Source organism: Aquarana catesbeiana, linkage group LG03 (genome assembly GCF_042186555.1).
Source record: "Aquarana catesbeiana isolate 2022-GZ linkage group LG03, ASM4218655v1, whole genome shotgun sequence".
NCBI classification, from domain to species: domain Eukaryota; kingdom Metazoa; phylum Chordata; class Amphibia; order Anura; family Ranidae; genus Aquarana; species Aquarana catesbeiana.
The window spans coordinates 74,446,591-74,462,109 of record NC_133326.1 but is presented as its reverse complement, the minus strand read 5'-3'; the positions used below and the strand labels follow the sequence as shown (position 1 = coordinate 74,462,109).

At 43.6% G+C, this 15,519-nt stretch overlaps 1 protein-coding gene across 9 annotated transcripts in view; it reads right to left on the bottom strand.

The window, feature by feature from the left end:
* DMXL2 (Dmx like 2) overlaps positions 1–15,519 on the bottom strand; it is a 304,172-nt gene that overhangs the window by 131,025 nt on the left and 157,628 nt on the right. For all 9 annotated transcript variants that reach the window (XM_073618681.1, XM_073618685.1, XM_073618686.1 and 6 more), the window contains 4 exons: positions 14,748–14,845; positions 13,910–14,075; positions 13,554–13,818; positions 2,162–3,219 (listed from right to left, as the gene is read on the bottom strand). In XM_073618681.1, coding sequence (XP_073474782.1) covers positions 2,162–3,219; positions 13,554–13,818; positions 13,910–14,075; positions 14,748–14,845 — 1,587 coding nt within the window. The remainder of the gene's footprint in view (positions 1–2,161; positions 3,220–13,553; positions 13,819–13,909; positions 14,076–14,747; positions 14,846–15,519) is intronic.

The following is a 15,519-nucleotide window of genomic DNA, read 5'->3' as shown; positions in this document are numbered from 1 at the left end:
TGCCGACCCTCAGAACCTGGACAGGAGAGGTGGCGTGGGTGGAATTTAGTGGAACCGATCTGTATTTTCCTCCTGCAGCAGCTGAAAGTAGGCTTCTCCTCTCCCTTTTGTCAACATTCAGCTGCCACACAAGGAAAATATAGGGGATTGGTACTAATATATGCCACCTCCGCCACCCCTCATTTCCCTGATCCTCTTACTTCTGTTGCCTGGGTCTCCCATGTGCTCCCTTGCTTCCCCTTCCTCCCATTGTTTCAGGATGGAGAGCGAGGAAGAGGCCGGTAAATATGTCAAATGCAAATGTGTTGGAGCTTTGAGGTGCACACCCTAATGCAATAGGCTGCGCACACCTATGGGACTAGTCATTTCCTCTACAGGGGCTGATCACACCAGGATAACCTGCTGTATACTTTGCAATAATGTCGTGCAAGGAAACACACCAAAGTAGACATCAGACCAAATGGAAGCACAAGTTTAAATGAAATGGGCTCAGTTACAGTGCATTGAAAAAATATTCATACCTCTTAAAATTTTCCACATTTTGTCATGTTACAACCAAAAATGTAAATGTATTTTATTGTAATTGTATGTGATAGACCAACACAAAGTGGCACATAATTGTGAAGTGGAAGGAAAATTATAAATGGTTTTCACATTTTTTTTCAAACAAAAATCTGAAAAGTGCATTTGTATTCAGACCCCTTTACTCTAACATCTCTAACTAAAATCTAGCAGAACCAATTCCCTTTAGAAGTCACCTAATTAGTAAATATAGTCCACCTGTGTGTAATTTAATCTCAGTATAAATACATCTGTTCTGTGAAGCCCTTAGAGGCTTGTTAGAGAACCTTAGCGAACAGAGAGCATCATGAAGGCCAAGGAACACACCAGACAGGTCAGGGATAAGGTTGTGGAGAAGTTTAAAGCAGGGTTAGTTTATAAAAAAAAATATCCCAACTTTTGAACATCTCACGAAGCACTGTTCAATCCATCATCCGAAAATGAAAAGAGCATGGCATAACTGCAAACCTACACAAGACATGGCCGTCCACCCAAACTGACAAGCCGGGCAAGGAGAGAATTAATCAGAGAAGCAGCCAAGAGGCCCATGGTAACTCTGGAGGAGCGGCAGAGATACACAACTCAGGAGGAAGAATCTGTCCACAAGACAACTATTAGTCGTGCACTCTACGAATCTGGTCTTTATGGAAGAGTGACAAAAAGAAAGCCATTGTTGAAAGAAAGCCATAAGAAGTCCCATTTGCAGTTTGCAAGAAGCCATGTGGGGGACCCAGCAAACACGTGGAAGAAGGTGCTCTGGTCAGATGAGGCCAAATGTAACTTTTTGGCCTAAAAGCAAAATGCTATGTGTGGCGGAAAACTAACACTGCACATAACCCTAAACACATCATCCCCACCGTGAAACATGGTGGTGGCAGCATCATGTTGTGAGGATGCTTTTCTTCAGCAGGGACAGGGAAGCTGGTCAGAGTTATTGGGAAGATGGATGGAGCCAAATACAGGGCAATGTAGAAGAAAACCTGTTAGAGTCTGCAAAAGACTTGAGACTGGGGCGGAGGTTCACCTTCCAGCAGGACACCGACCCTAATCATACAGCCAGAGCTATAATGGAATGGTTTAGATCAAAGCATATTCATGTGTTAGAATGACCCAATCAAACGTTCAGACCTAAATCCAAATTGAGAATCTGTGACAAGACTTGAAAATTGCTGTTCACAGACGCTCTCCTTCCAATCTGACAGAGCTTGAGCTATTTTGCTAATAAGAATGGATACAAATGTCACTCTGTAGATGTGCTAAGCTGGTAGACATACCCAAAAAGACTTGCAGCTGCAATTGCAGTGAAAGGTGGTACTACAAAGTAATGCCTCAGGGGGGTGGAATACAAATGCACACCAAACTTTTGAGAGATTTATTCGTAAAAAAATTTTAAAACCATTTATCATTTTTCTTCCACTTCACAAGTATGTGCCACTTTGTGTTGGTCTATTACATAAAATCCCAATAAAATATATTTACGTTTTTGGTTGTAACATGACAAAATGTGGAAAATTTTAAGGGGTATGAATACTCCTTCAAGGCACTGTATGTGCAAATTTATTGACTTTACTTGGTAAACTAAAACATGAAAACTTCTTACCTGCTGAGATTCTTGCAACAAAAATTTTAGCTCCATTCTTACAGAGGCCAAGCCGCCACCTTGTGCACCATGTAAACTGCAGTAGCTTAGAAATACTCTTAAAAGAGCTTGGTTTTTTTGCAGCCACCATTTCCGTTTTTCAGCATGTTCCCTCTTAGCTTGTAATCTGCGACGTTCTATTTGGTGACGTTCATATGATCCAATATCACTATTTTCAGACATTTCTTGGGTATCCAATATATCTACAGGAGGTGGAGTTTCAATGGTGAAATCCTTGCTGTCAGCTTCATGGTTAAATATTTTGTGCATTGCAGCAATTTCCTTCTCCAGCCAGTTATAAAGCTGAAACCTCAATTTTCCACCATCAACTTCATGCCCTGTAGCCAGCGTTCTTAGCTCAGTCATAAGAATTTTTAGGCATGCTCGAAATTTTAGCTGTTCAGCAATTACATCCGGTTCTTTTCCAGTCAGTGCTGAATTGTCAACTGTTGGCGTTTCTGAACTGACATCTTTAAGGCTTTGAATTTTGTGGTCCAAGTTCAAATTCTTTAAAACTAATCCCCCATCATCTTCATCACTCCCTTTATCTTCTCCCCAATCCAGCTGAAGAGGTTCATCCTCAATTTTCACTACTGGCACGCCCCAGTCAAAATCAGTTAAAGAATCTTTTGCTGCCGCTGAAGCTGGAGTGAACCAACCTGGTTCACTTAATTCTTCCAAATAGTTTACTTTGCCTATGGAATGTATACTATCTTGTCCAACAGAACTGAAGCTCAACAGATCTTCATAATTCGCTGATGATTTGCTAAGTTTTGGAATCTTGGAGAGCACTTCTAAAGCAAGCACAGGGCACCCCACTTTGAAATGAGCATTAGCAGTGGTAAAAAATAATTTCCTTTCAATTAGATTTATTTCATCCACATAGTTTTTGTCAGTTTTCAAGCTGGCTGTTACAAAAGTAGCTTCCGGGGTATTAAAATGCCGGCGGATTAGCAGAGGATGAGTCCGAAGGTAGTTGTAAAAACTGAAGACCACAGGGTTGCACGATTTGATGAGGACTAATATAAATATAAAAAAAAGCACAAATTAATTTGATGGCAACTAATTCATTCACACATGGCAGCTGCTACACTGCCGGAATCACAGCATGTCAGAGAAGGCATTTCACTTAATGTTCCTAACAGGGTACATGCACTAGGCTTAGAGAATGGAGACTGAAGGAACCATTTACAATCTTTCACAAAAATGTTTTTTTAAACTCCACTAACATTTTTTCATGTTTCATATATTTTCATTTAGGTGGACCTGAGCTCAAAAGGTGAACATTTGCTATGTTATAGGGAACAACCAGAAGTGTTAATTATGCCTAAGCAATGCCCTAAAAAGTCAATTTCTGTCTGAAGTTCCTGCTAAAAATAGGATTTTTTTGTCATACTTACCTGTGAAATCCTTTTCTTTAAAGTACATCACAGTGTTAGGCTAATATTCATTACCTACTGGGTTATACACCATCTGTAGGTGAATGGACACTTGTAGACTAAGTCTTAGACAGGAAGTGATCCCTTACAGGAAGTACATCAGTACATATAACCTCTCCAATACAGGAAGTACATCAGTTTTGAAGCAAGGACTGAATCCTCAAAAAAGAGGGGAGAGATATGTGTCCCATGATGTACTTAAAGAAAAGGATTTTACAGGTAAGTATGACGAAAAAATCCTATTTTCTTTTTCATACATCATGGGACACAGAGTTAAGCTAATATTCAATACCTACTGGGACATCCCAGAGCAATAGCCTTGAGGGTTGGGAGACACCCTGTCAAACAATAGCCATGAGACCTTATACGGCAGCCCGCAGTACACTGCGGCCGAAAGCAAAATCCTCGGCTGCTCGAACATCCACTTGATAAAATGTTGTGAACCTATGCACTGAAGAGGTAGCAGCCTTACAAATATAAAGCCACAGATAAATGATGGCGAAAAGCCCAGGATGTTCCTACACCCCTGGTAGAATGAGCTCTCACCCTAATGGAGGAGCTTTACGTTTCAGACCATAGGCCTGAATAACCAATTGACGGACCCAATTGGCAATGGAAGCCTTGGAAGCTGCCTGCCCCTTCTTGGGTCCTTTTGGTAAAACAAAAAGGGAGTCTGATCCTCGGATCTCCGCAGATCTAGACAAATGAACCTTGACTGCCTGGACAACGTCCAAGGAATGCAGTCGTCTCTCTTCCGCCGAATGAGGCTGGGAGAAAAAAGAAGGCAAAATAATGTCCTGATTTAAATGAAAGGTTGACACCACCTTTGGCAAAAAAGATGGAACAGGTTGTAACACAACCCTGTCGTGGTGAAGGATCAAGTATGGTTCCCTGCACGAAAAGGGAACACCCTTCTAGCCGAGGTGATGGCCATCAGGAAGTCTAGCTTGCATGACAGCAAGTCTAATGGAATTTCTTTCATAGGCTTAAATGGTTGTTTCTGTAACAGAGTCCCAAGGACATATAGGTGACCTAATGGGGGGGATGCCCCCTGCATAAAGGTTCGGATCAGTGAATGGGAGGCTAAAGGCCTTTGGAAGAATACTGACAGGGCCGAAATCTGACCTTTGATTATACTCTAAGTCAATCTAATTTCCACAGCTGACTGTAGAAAAGAGAGAATTCTCCAATCACGTATTGCCAAGGATGCCATTTTCTGGCTTCACACCAAGCAATATAAGTCTTCCAGACCTTATGATAGATCTTCCTAGTGACAACTTTTCTAGCATTCACTAGGGTAGATACCACTGGTCCCGAGATGCCACGGTTCTTTAACACCCTGGCTTCAATAGCCATGCCGTCAAATTTAGAGACTGTAAATTGGGGCGGAATATAGGACCTTGAGACAGTAGATCGGGGTGACGTAGAAGCCTCCATGCCCTGTCTATTGTCAGTCTCACAATCTACGGGAACCAGGGCCTTCTGGGCCAGGCTGGTGCCACCAGGATGACTGGAACCCCCTCTCAGAATCCTACGCAACAAATGTGGAAGAAGGGGGATTGGGGGGAAAGCATAAACCAGGGAGTACTGGCTCCATGGAACTACCAGAGCATCTGCTCCGATTGCCAGAGGATGCCTTGTTCGGGACACAAACTGCTGTAGCTTGTTGTTGAACCTGGATGCAAATAGGTCGACCTCTTGCCATCCCCAACGCTGGCAAATTTCCTGGGTGTAGGAACCATTTCCCCGGGCAGATCTGCTGGCGGCTGAGATAATCTGCCTTTCAGTTCTCTACTCCCGGGATATGGACTGCCGATAGAATCGGCACATGTCCCTCTGCGCAGGCTAGTATGTGGTTCACCCCCTTCAGAGCTGAACGACTCCTGGTAACGCCTTGGTGGTTTATATAGGCCACTGCAGTGGCATTGTCGGACTGAACCTTGATAGGGCAGTCCTGAAGCTCCACTGTCCAGGACTGCAGGGTCAGACGTACTGCCTGTAACTCCAGGACGTTGATGGGCAGGATCTGTTCTGTCCTTGACCATTTCCCTTCAGCTGTGAGCCCCTCTAGGGCCGCTCCCCAGCCTGAGAGACTGGCATCTGTGGTCAGTACTCTCCAAGTTACTGGGGGGAAGGATCTTCCCTTTTGCAGGGTCTGATCCTCCTACCACCAGTTTAGGCTTAAGCGTGTCCTCTCCTGTTCCAAGCAAAAAAGATGACTTGTTGTATAGGCCTGGAATGGAACTGGGCATAGGGCACTGCCTCGAAGGAGGACACCATCCTCCCTAGAAGACTCATACAGAGCCGAATGAAGGGTTCTCTGGTGCCCCCTATCTGGTGCACCTGATCCTTCAGGGCACAGATCCTTACCCTTGCTTGGACCATATCTAGGATCGGACCTAAATACTTTAGACTTTGAGCTGGTCTCAAGGTTGACTTTTTGGTATTTATGATCCAGCCTAAGCTTTCCAAATACCGCACTGTGCAGGTTATGCTCTGTCCAGATACCCGAGCACCAAGATCCCTTAAAAGATCCACTACTGGTGCTAGGATCACCGGGACCAGATGGCTTGCATCTGAGGGTACTTGGGAAACTCAGTCAAGTAATTGCCAGGCCACTGTTCCTAATATTTACTGACAGTCTACTGACTGGAATGGTACCAGCTGATTGGAGAAAAGCCAAATGTAGCACCAATATTTAAAAAGGGCCTAAAATACATCCCTGGGAATTACAGACCAGTTAACCTAACATCAATAGTATGCAAGCTCTTGGAGGGGATGATAAGGGACTATATACAAGATTTTAGTAATGAGAACAGTATCATTAGCAGTAATCAGCATGGATTCATGAAGAATCGTTCTTGCCAAACCAATCTATTAACCTTCTATGAGGAGGTGAGTTGCCATCTAGATAAAAGAAAGCCAGTAGACGTGGTGTATCTGGATTTTTCAAAAGCATTCGACACAGTTCCCCATAAACGTTTACTGTACAAAATAAGGTCCGTTGTCATGAACCATAGGGTGAGTACATGAATTGAAAACTGGCTACAACGGGGAGTTCAGAGGGTGGTGAAAAACGAGGAGTACTCAGAATGGTCAGGGGTGGGTAGTGGGGTCCCCCAGGGTTCTGTGCTGGGACCAATCCTATTTATTTTGTTCATAAACAACCTGGAGGATGGGGTAAACAGTTCAATCTCTGTATTTGCAGATGATACTAAGCTAAGCAGGGCAATAACTTCTCAGCAGGACATGGAAACCTTGCAAAAAGATCTGAACAAATTAATGGGGTGGGCAACTATGTGGCAAATGAGGTTTAATGTAGAAAAATGTAAAATAATGCATTTGGGTGGCAAAAGTATGAATGCAATCTATACACTGGGGGGAGAGCCTCTGGGGGAATCTAGGATGGAAAAGGACCTGGGAGTCCTAGTAGATGACAGGCTCAGCAATGGCATGCATTGCCAAGCTGCTTCTAACAAAGCAAACAGAATATTGGCATGCATTAAAAAGGGGATCAACTCCAGAGATAAAACGATAATTCTCCCACTCTACAAGACTCTGGTCCGGCCGCACCTAGAGTATGCTGTCCAGTTCTGGGCACCAGTCCTCAGGAAGGATGTACTGGAAATGGAGCGAGTACAAAGTAGGGCAACAAAGCTAATAAAGGGTCTGAATGATATTAGTTATGAGGAAAGGTTGCAAGCACTGAACTTATTCTCTCTGGAGAAGACACGCTTGAGAGGGGATATGATTTCAATTTACAAATACCGTACTGGTGACCCCATAATAGGGATAAAACTTTTTTGCGGAAGGGAGTTTAACAAGACATGTGGCCACTCATTCAAATTAGAAGAAAATAGGTTTAACCTTAAACTACGTAGAGGGTTCTTTACTGTAAGAGCGGCAAGGATGTAGAATTCCCTTCTACAGGCGGTGGTCTCAGCGGGGAGCATCGATAGTTTCAAAAAAAACTATTAGATAAGCACCTGAATGACCACAACATACAGGGATATACAATGTAATACTGACATATAATCACACACATATGTTGGACTTGATGGACTTGTGTCTTGTTTCAACCTCACCTACTATGTAACCTTTGTGAACACCCGGGGAGCTGTGGCAAGCCCGAAGGGTAGAGCCACAAACTCAAAAACGCTGTTCCTGTACTGCAAATCGCAGGAACCTCTGATGAGGCTGAAAGGACTGGATTAGTAGATACTGGTTCAGGGATCTTAGATCCAAAATGGGCCTCGTGTCCCCGTTTGGTTTCTGAACCGTAAACAGATCCAAATAAAACCCTGCACCCCTTTCAGATACAAGAACCTGTACAATCACTCCTTGATGCACTAAATGATGTAGTGTCTGAAACAGTAAGTTTCCTTTTGGAGGATCCGAGGGAACGTTGTATCTTAGAAACCTCTAAGGGGGAACCCCCCTGTAACTCCAGCTTATAACCGCGGGATATAGTCAAGGTGACCCACTCGTCCTGAACCACTGTTCTCCAAATGTCCGCAAAGTGCAGCAGCCTTCCCACCACCCAATAAGAGTGGGGGCGTCCCCTCAAAAGGAGGGCTTGATGCCGGGTTTAGAAGAGAGTTTTGGACCCAGGGCTTTTTCTGGCTCTGGCCTTGCAGCTTGCCCATGGCTCTAGCGCCCTGTTGGCGGCGGAACCTCCTTGGTGCTAAGACACCTGAGGAAGCAGTCCCGGAGGTTTTAAGCGGTGGACGCCTGGTGCTTCTCTTTACAGGAAGTAGAGAGCTCTTCCCTCTGGAAATCTTTTGGATATATTTGTCCAAATCATCACCAAACGTTCCTCATGAAAGGGGAAACCTGCCAATATTGTCTTACAAGGAAGCTTGGCTGACCAGTTCTTAAGCCACAAAAGTCTGCGCATTTGTACAGACAAGAGAGCCAAACGAGAAACCTGCTGTATTGAATCCTTTAAAGGCATCAACAGCAAAACACAGCGCTCGAGGAATATCTGTCTTATTTTCTGCAAGATCTTCCTCCTGGTTAGGCCTGTCAGGCTGTCTGACCTGACCCTTTACGGACTGGCAGATACCAATTGCTGCAAAAGCTGGCTCAATAGCTGAACTGGCCAAAGAAAAGGAAGCCTTTAATAATAACCCCAGTTTCTTGTCAACAGGGTCTTTCAAACCCTGTGCATTATCCACCAGACAAGTTAAGTTCTTGTTCAAGGAAGAGACTGCTGCATCTACGGCTGGCATTCTCCACTTCTTTATGAACTTTTCATCCATGGGATATAAAAGGGAAAACCTCTTAGGAGGAACAAAAATCCTGTCAGGATGTTCCCAATCAGAATACACTGCCTGTTCCAACAGTGGGTGTAAGGGGAAAGCCTGTGCAACCTGAAGAGGCCTCAGGGATCCCAAAGAGGACCAGGGGGGCTCAGTAACCTCTGCAAGAGGCAACTTAAAGGCATAATGAACCATCTCGGTAGGAGTCTGGATCAAAAGCCTCTGCGACGGAGAGGCAGACACCAGCTGGATATCTTCTTGTCCAGATTGCTCAGAAGCAGACTCATCCGCCAGGCCCTCCACAGAATCCCGAGCTTTTAGCTCTTCCACATCCTCAACCCATTCCTGCTCCAAACTAGGAGGCTCAGGGGAGGGGGATCTGTCACTGCCGAGGACAGTTCATCCTTGGTGATAAAGGGTGAAGCAGCAGCGTTGACTGTAGGCACCATACTAGATAGGCGCAGCGGCTCAGATTGCCTGGAAGCCACTGGTCTTTCAGGGGATTAAACACTAGGGATACGACTAGATTCATCAGGAGCTACTGACGACATAGGTGTGCCCTTCCCTGTAGTGTTAGTCCCACTCCTCTTTTTTGAACACATTTAACAAGCCAACAAAAAGGGAGTACCTAGGTGTAGTATTAACACACCTCAGAAAGGAGACCCTTTAATAGGGCTCACCAAGCCCCTATGCAACAATCCTGCTAAGCACCTTAGCCTGCCAAGCAACACCTGGTGACTCACGTGACCCGGGTAAGGAGAAATTAAACACTGCAAATGCCTGGTCCCACAGCTGCCTTCTGAAAACACTGCATGCTTGGCATACACAGCTTAAATAAGCTGGCTGTGCGCTGGAATGTTCTGTGTATGCGTGCGCAGTCCCAGCGAATAGGCAAGGCTGTATTCGCATATGATGCAAATTTTCATGCACCCAGATTAGGCTACGGCGCATGCATGGCTTCGAGTGTGCATAACTCCTATAGCAAAGCTACGTGCGCCATGGTGAACCAAGGCGAAATGACGCACCGTTGTGTGCCATCATACAGGTAAAAAACAGCTAGACACAAGCAAAAAAAGGTACACTTTACAAACACCCACAGCTAGCCCAAAACTCCCCGTATGGTCACCACACACAGGTATCCAGCCTCATATAGCTTGACTGATTGTTACAATCACTGGGACACCCCACAATAAGTAAATAAAGGGGTTCACTTACTTGTCCAGGCACAGGGCAGCTTAGAAACTAAGAGCCCAATCTTCACCCATCACGGCGGGATCCTGTCACTTGGAGGACCTTCAAGGAGTGGGTACCCTTTTCATGTTTGGGTTCCACTCTATACTCCGCAGGAATGCCTTAGCTCTGTAGTGTCCAGGATTCCACTTCACAGGGTCCAGCGCCCGGGGGTCGCATTACAGGCAAAACCTCACAGGATCTTGAGTCTTCTTTGCGAGGCTCGGGTACCATTTATCTAAATATATAGAGCCAGTGTCAAATGGATCCGATCGGTCAATCCCTTGATTTATTTAAGAACCGTTTGTGGGACTAGAGACCTGGAGCTCAGAGAGCTCAAACGTGCCCATCCACCTTCAGACACTGGTAAAAAACTGATGTACTTCCTGTATGGGAGGGGTTATATAGGGGATCACTTCCTGTCTAAGACTTTGTCTACCAGTGTCCATTCACCTAGAGATGGCGTATAACCCAGCAGTATAACCCAGTAGTTAATTAATATTAGCATAACTCTGTGTCCCATGATGTATGAAAAAGAAAATAGCAGTGCACTTCCTTGTATGCGAGTCTGTCTAGGCACTCCTGTACCTGCAGTCTCATTGCTTTACATTTGCAGTGTGATATCTTGAGCACTATTGCTGCTGCCTAGTAAACTTAGAAGATTTGGTGATATATCACTGCTGTACTGTTCACCTAACTGGAGGTAATGACAGGAAACAAAGCCCTGGCTCTGTCAATCAAATTCAGTGACACGGAAGCCGGGGTGGGCCCAATCCTGCTGTCTGTGTCAGTGGACGCAGCAGCAGAACTTGGGAGTGCGCCCGCACAACTGCCCCATGGAATGTGGCTCTCCGTTGGGGCACTCGAGAAGGAGATGGAGCCAGGAGCGCCTCTGGGGGATCCCAGAAGAGGAGGATCGGGGCCACTCTGTGCAAAACCCTTGCAGAGAGGAGGTTATTATAAAATTTTTTTTTACATAACAAACAAATCTTTACAACCCCTTTAAAGGAGTTCTATAGTCACAGCATACACATTTATTTTATACCATCAGAATTGTAATAGCAATTTTGACAATCTAATATTTTTTTACTTCCTTTCATGTTGCGAGTCCTGCCTCTGCTGTCCATCTCTTTCAATAACTTCCTGAATTCCCTGCATGCTCTGAAGCTTCTCCTTTGCGGTTTATATCCCATGGTACCTTGCTGCCAACAAGCAGTGGTTCCTGTACTAACTACACCACCTGGAACCTCCTCCTCTCAGCACTCCAGTAGTTCAGAAGGCAGGCTCTGAATTTGGAGACACAGCAGTGCCTACCCACAGGGCATTTTTTCTTTTTTAAATGTCGGATACAATAAAATTTAAAAGGCACAAACGACTTAAAAGGCAGTTGACTGAGTAACAGACACAGCTTGCTTAAAGCAGGTGTCAAAAAACATATGCAGTTCATCACTGGAAGACATGCACATTTCACATCCTATGCTTTATACCTTCTGCAAGTACAGAAGATTTGCTGATCTGACAGAAGGGCACAGAGTTCCTTATTTCTGTTGTAAACTGACAATACACTGCATTTTTGTGTGTTGTCAGTACTACCAGCTGTCTTTTGCTAAACTACTCAGACCAACACCCTAGAAGGCCAATTGATCTGTAGTTCCATATGAACTAAGAGGGCTAATCAGACTCTTATGCCGCATACACACGGTCGGACTTTTCGACCGGACTTGTCCGACGGACGCCGACGGACCAAATCCGGCGGACAATCCAATCGTGTGTGGGCTTCACCGGACCTTCAGCGGACTTTTCCAGTAAATCTGATGGACTTTAGATTTGGAACATGTTTCAAATCTTTACGTTGTAACTCCGCCGGACCCAGATATCCGCTCGTCTGTATGCTAGTCCAACGGACAAAAACCCACACTAGGGCAGCTATTGGCTACTGGCTATCAACTTCCTTATTTTAGTCCGGTGTACGTCATCACGTACGAATCCGTCTGACTTAGGTGTGATCATGTGTAGGCAAGTCCGGTCGTTAGAAAGTCTGTTGAAAGTCCGCCAAAAGTCAGTCGAAAGTCTGTCGGACGGGCTGTCGGACTTTTGTAGCTGAAAAGTCCGACCGTGTGTATGCGGCATTAGAGCAGACATAGGACAATTTTGAACACTTTCAATGGTGAATTTAACCAAACCAAAAGGGTGGAAATAAGAGAAGATCGCTATTAGGGTTTATATACACTTTAAAGTGTAAGTTCACCTTTAGTAAATCTTTAAATCCTATGACTTGCACATATCAGTGGTCATCATTTGAAAATGCTGCTCCTCCTTTCCTTAAAGTGTTACTAAACCCACAACAGTAAAATCAGTCTGTATATGCAGTAAAGCATGCTCGTTATACTCACTGTGGAAGTTAAGGGGTTAATCCCCTGCATTGTGTAAAAAGGCTGTTCGAACCTGTTTGCACAGATCATCTCCTTCTTCCAAGGATTCCAAAAAATAGACTGATATTTACAGGAGCCGGGGGACGGGCTGCACATGCTCAGTTTGGTGTGTATTTAGAGTGCTTTGTTTTTTTTTTCGGAGGGTGCATGTGATCAGCACAGAGTCAATCAGCACTGACCAGATAGATGGTCAGGGGTCCTCCATTCTCATAGGACAATCATGGGAAAAATGAAAACTCCTCCTACAAGCTTTAACCAGACACTCATACAAGTCACAAGACTGCTATATACTGCTGATGAGAAAATGTATTTAGCATTTTATATTTACTAAAATAATTGAATTTCCTTGTTCTGCGTACTGTGGGAGACCAGATATAGTGAATGCAGGGCCCTAGGTTTAGTAAGTAACACTTTAAGGAAGCCCATTCATTACTAATTTTTTTTTAACCCGCTGGTTGCAAAAAAAAAAAAAAAAATCCTTCCTGCCATGATATTGTATTCTGACAGCAGGGATACTTCCCTGCCAACAGAATACAATCATTGGTGTTGCAAGCTATAGCCAACAGCAGCTAGAGAAAGTGAGAGTGCACTGGGCATGCATGATGCAGTTTGAGCAGGCTGTAGTGGCCACTAGGGTACACACACGTGTGTACCCTAGAGTGCCACTCTATGCATAACACATAAGTCATTGTGTACTGGCACAGGGCTGAAACTGCATTGTGCTCAAAGGGCTTATTAACTTCAAGTATCTTGAATAAAATTATTTCTTTATCAGCCTCACAGAAGATATTTCTGATTTGGCAAACTGCTGCTCAACGAGGATCTGAGCGAGGTGACCCTGTTAAAAATCTACAGGCAATATATGAGGAGGTGATGTCCACCTTCAGTTAAAAGAAAAAAAATATCTTAATACAAAGTAAGCAATAATATTTAGTGACATTGAAAATTCAGCACAAAAGGAAAAACACTAATTCGGTGCAAATATACCCACCAGGGTTTTCATCATCCTCTTTAGGCGTTTGCTCTAACAACGTGTCCAGGGCTTTCGTATAGTCCTTTATTATCCAATAAGCAATGCTTCTCAGGAATGGATCGGGATGAAGTTTTGTACAGCAGAAGCCTGATCCGTCTTTCTGACATCCCAGCACTCTCTCATACAGAAGGGACTCGTGTGTAGAAGAGGTATCGAACTCTGACTCATACAGTCTGGCAATAACCATTGCTAGCTGAATGTCTTCCATTTTCTCTAAGCACACCTAAAAGTAGAAAATCTTTAGGTCTTTTAAATAACAATCACATAACTGCGACTTTTTGTGTAACAAGAAGTAAAATGAGATTTCTTTATACCTCAATAGCATCCTTTAGAGAGCCAGCTAGTAAAAAGAAAGCTGCAGATTGTTCAAATCGCTGCTTGCCAAGTAATGAGAAGGCATTCTTTAGAGCTGCTTTCCTCCAGCGGTCCTCCTTAAAATTATGACTGAAGAACTGAGTCATCTTTTCATCATGCTGTGACCTAAAAATACCAATGTCAGCCTCAAACTATTGTAAACTAAATTGCGTTCACACTGTTCTTAAAATTACATCTTATACCAAATCATCTTCAAACTATACAAGCGAGTAAGAAACCAGATTAAGTGAAGAAGCAGCTACATATAAATTAGTTACACACTAGGGCTTTGAAAGTGAGCCTAATCAGCACCACCCCATGCATCTTGGTAATCTTTACTAAGGCAGGCCATAGACGGAGCAAATGTCTTTCCTGCAACCACAGGTAATAAGGGGAATCAGTCCCCTCTGGAGGAACACAGTGAATATTCTTAGTGGCTATAACAGATGCTAGACAAATTTGCATGTAAAATCCGGCAAGCTGGTTGATTGATCAATCAACTTGGGTACATTCAGCCTGCCCATACATGGTTTGAGATTCGAACAGACTATGGCCAACTTAACTAGCCTGCAGTAACCGATATCTTAGCCAATAACTAGCTTTCCATACTCATGCTCAAGCACAGCAGTGGAGACGGGTCTCTCAATGGTAATGATCCACAATGAGCTGCGCTAAAGCTACCCACCTACTACCAACATAGATTCTCAGTAACAAGGCGATTTTTTGGCTCAACTGACAGCTTTGGCACTATATTCAGCACATTTAAAAGTATGTTTATATAACATTTTCTACTTTTACCTGAATAAGCCCCAGAGAACAGCTTTCTTTTTCATTGCAAGGTAGAAAAGTGCAGCATCTAGTGGCTCATTGTTTCTTTGGAAAGCTGCTTTACCAACCTGTAAAATCAGATCACATCAAAGAAACTTGTCACTTTATTCAAAACAAGTTTATTTTGTAAACTACATTCTCCAACAGCAAAAACTGAAAAAGGACTTCCCCATACAGACCGAGATGTAATCTTGTCTGTTTAAAAGTACATACTTTATGTATTTATTCTTTCATACAAGGGGACATCCAGCTAAAAGTATGTTTAGGGTGCTCCCCACTAACAAGGGTTTGTTCTTTTTACCACCACTGCCATTTAACCTTTACCTTTCCCCTTCGTAACATCCTCAAGTAAAAATCAATGTTGAGTCCTACGAGTCAACTAATACCTTTTTATTCGTCCTTGTTTTGGTTACTGTGTTTGCATAGGCCATTAATTACCAATTTGTTTACCACTGATACTACAAAACTTATTGGAGATAAGATATTTTATATCTATATTGCCCTTTGGAATCTTTGGAACTCAACAAAATGTATGATTTGGTTGATTTTAGGATAAAAGTGCAAAGAATGACCTAGATTGACCATCAAGGATTTCCGGCCCACCTGTGATGAAAAGTTTTAGACAGAGCTTAGAGCTGATATCACGTCCGCTTTGATAAGCAGCACTGCTTTTACTCTAATGTGACTACCTTTATTTATAATAAATGGGGTTCTTTTAACATTACACTGTGGAGTTCCTCTG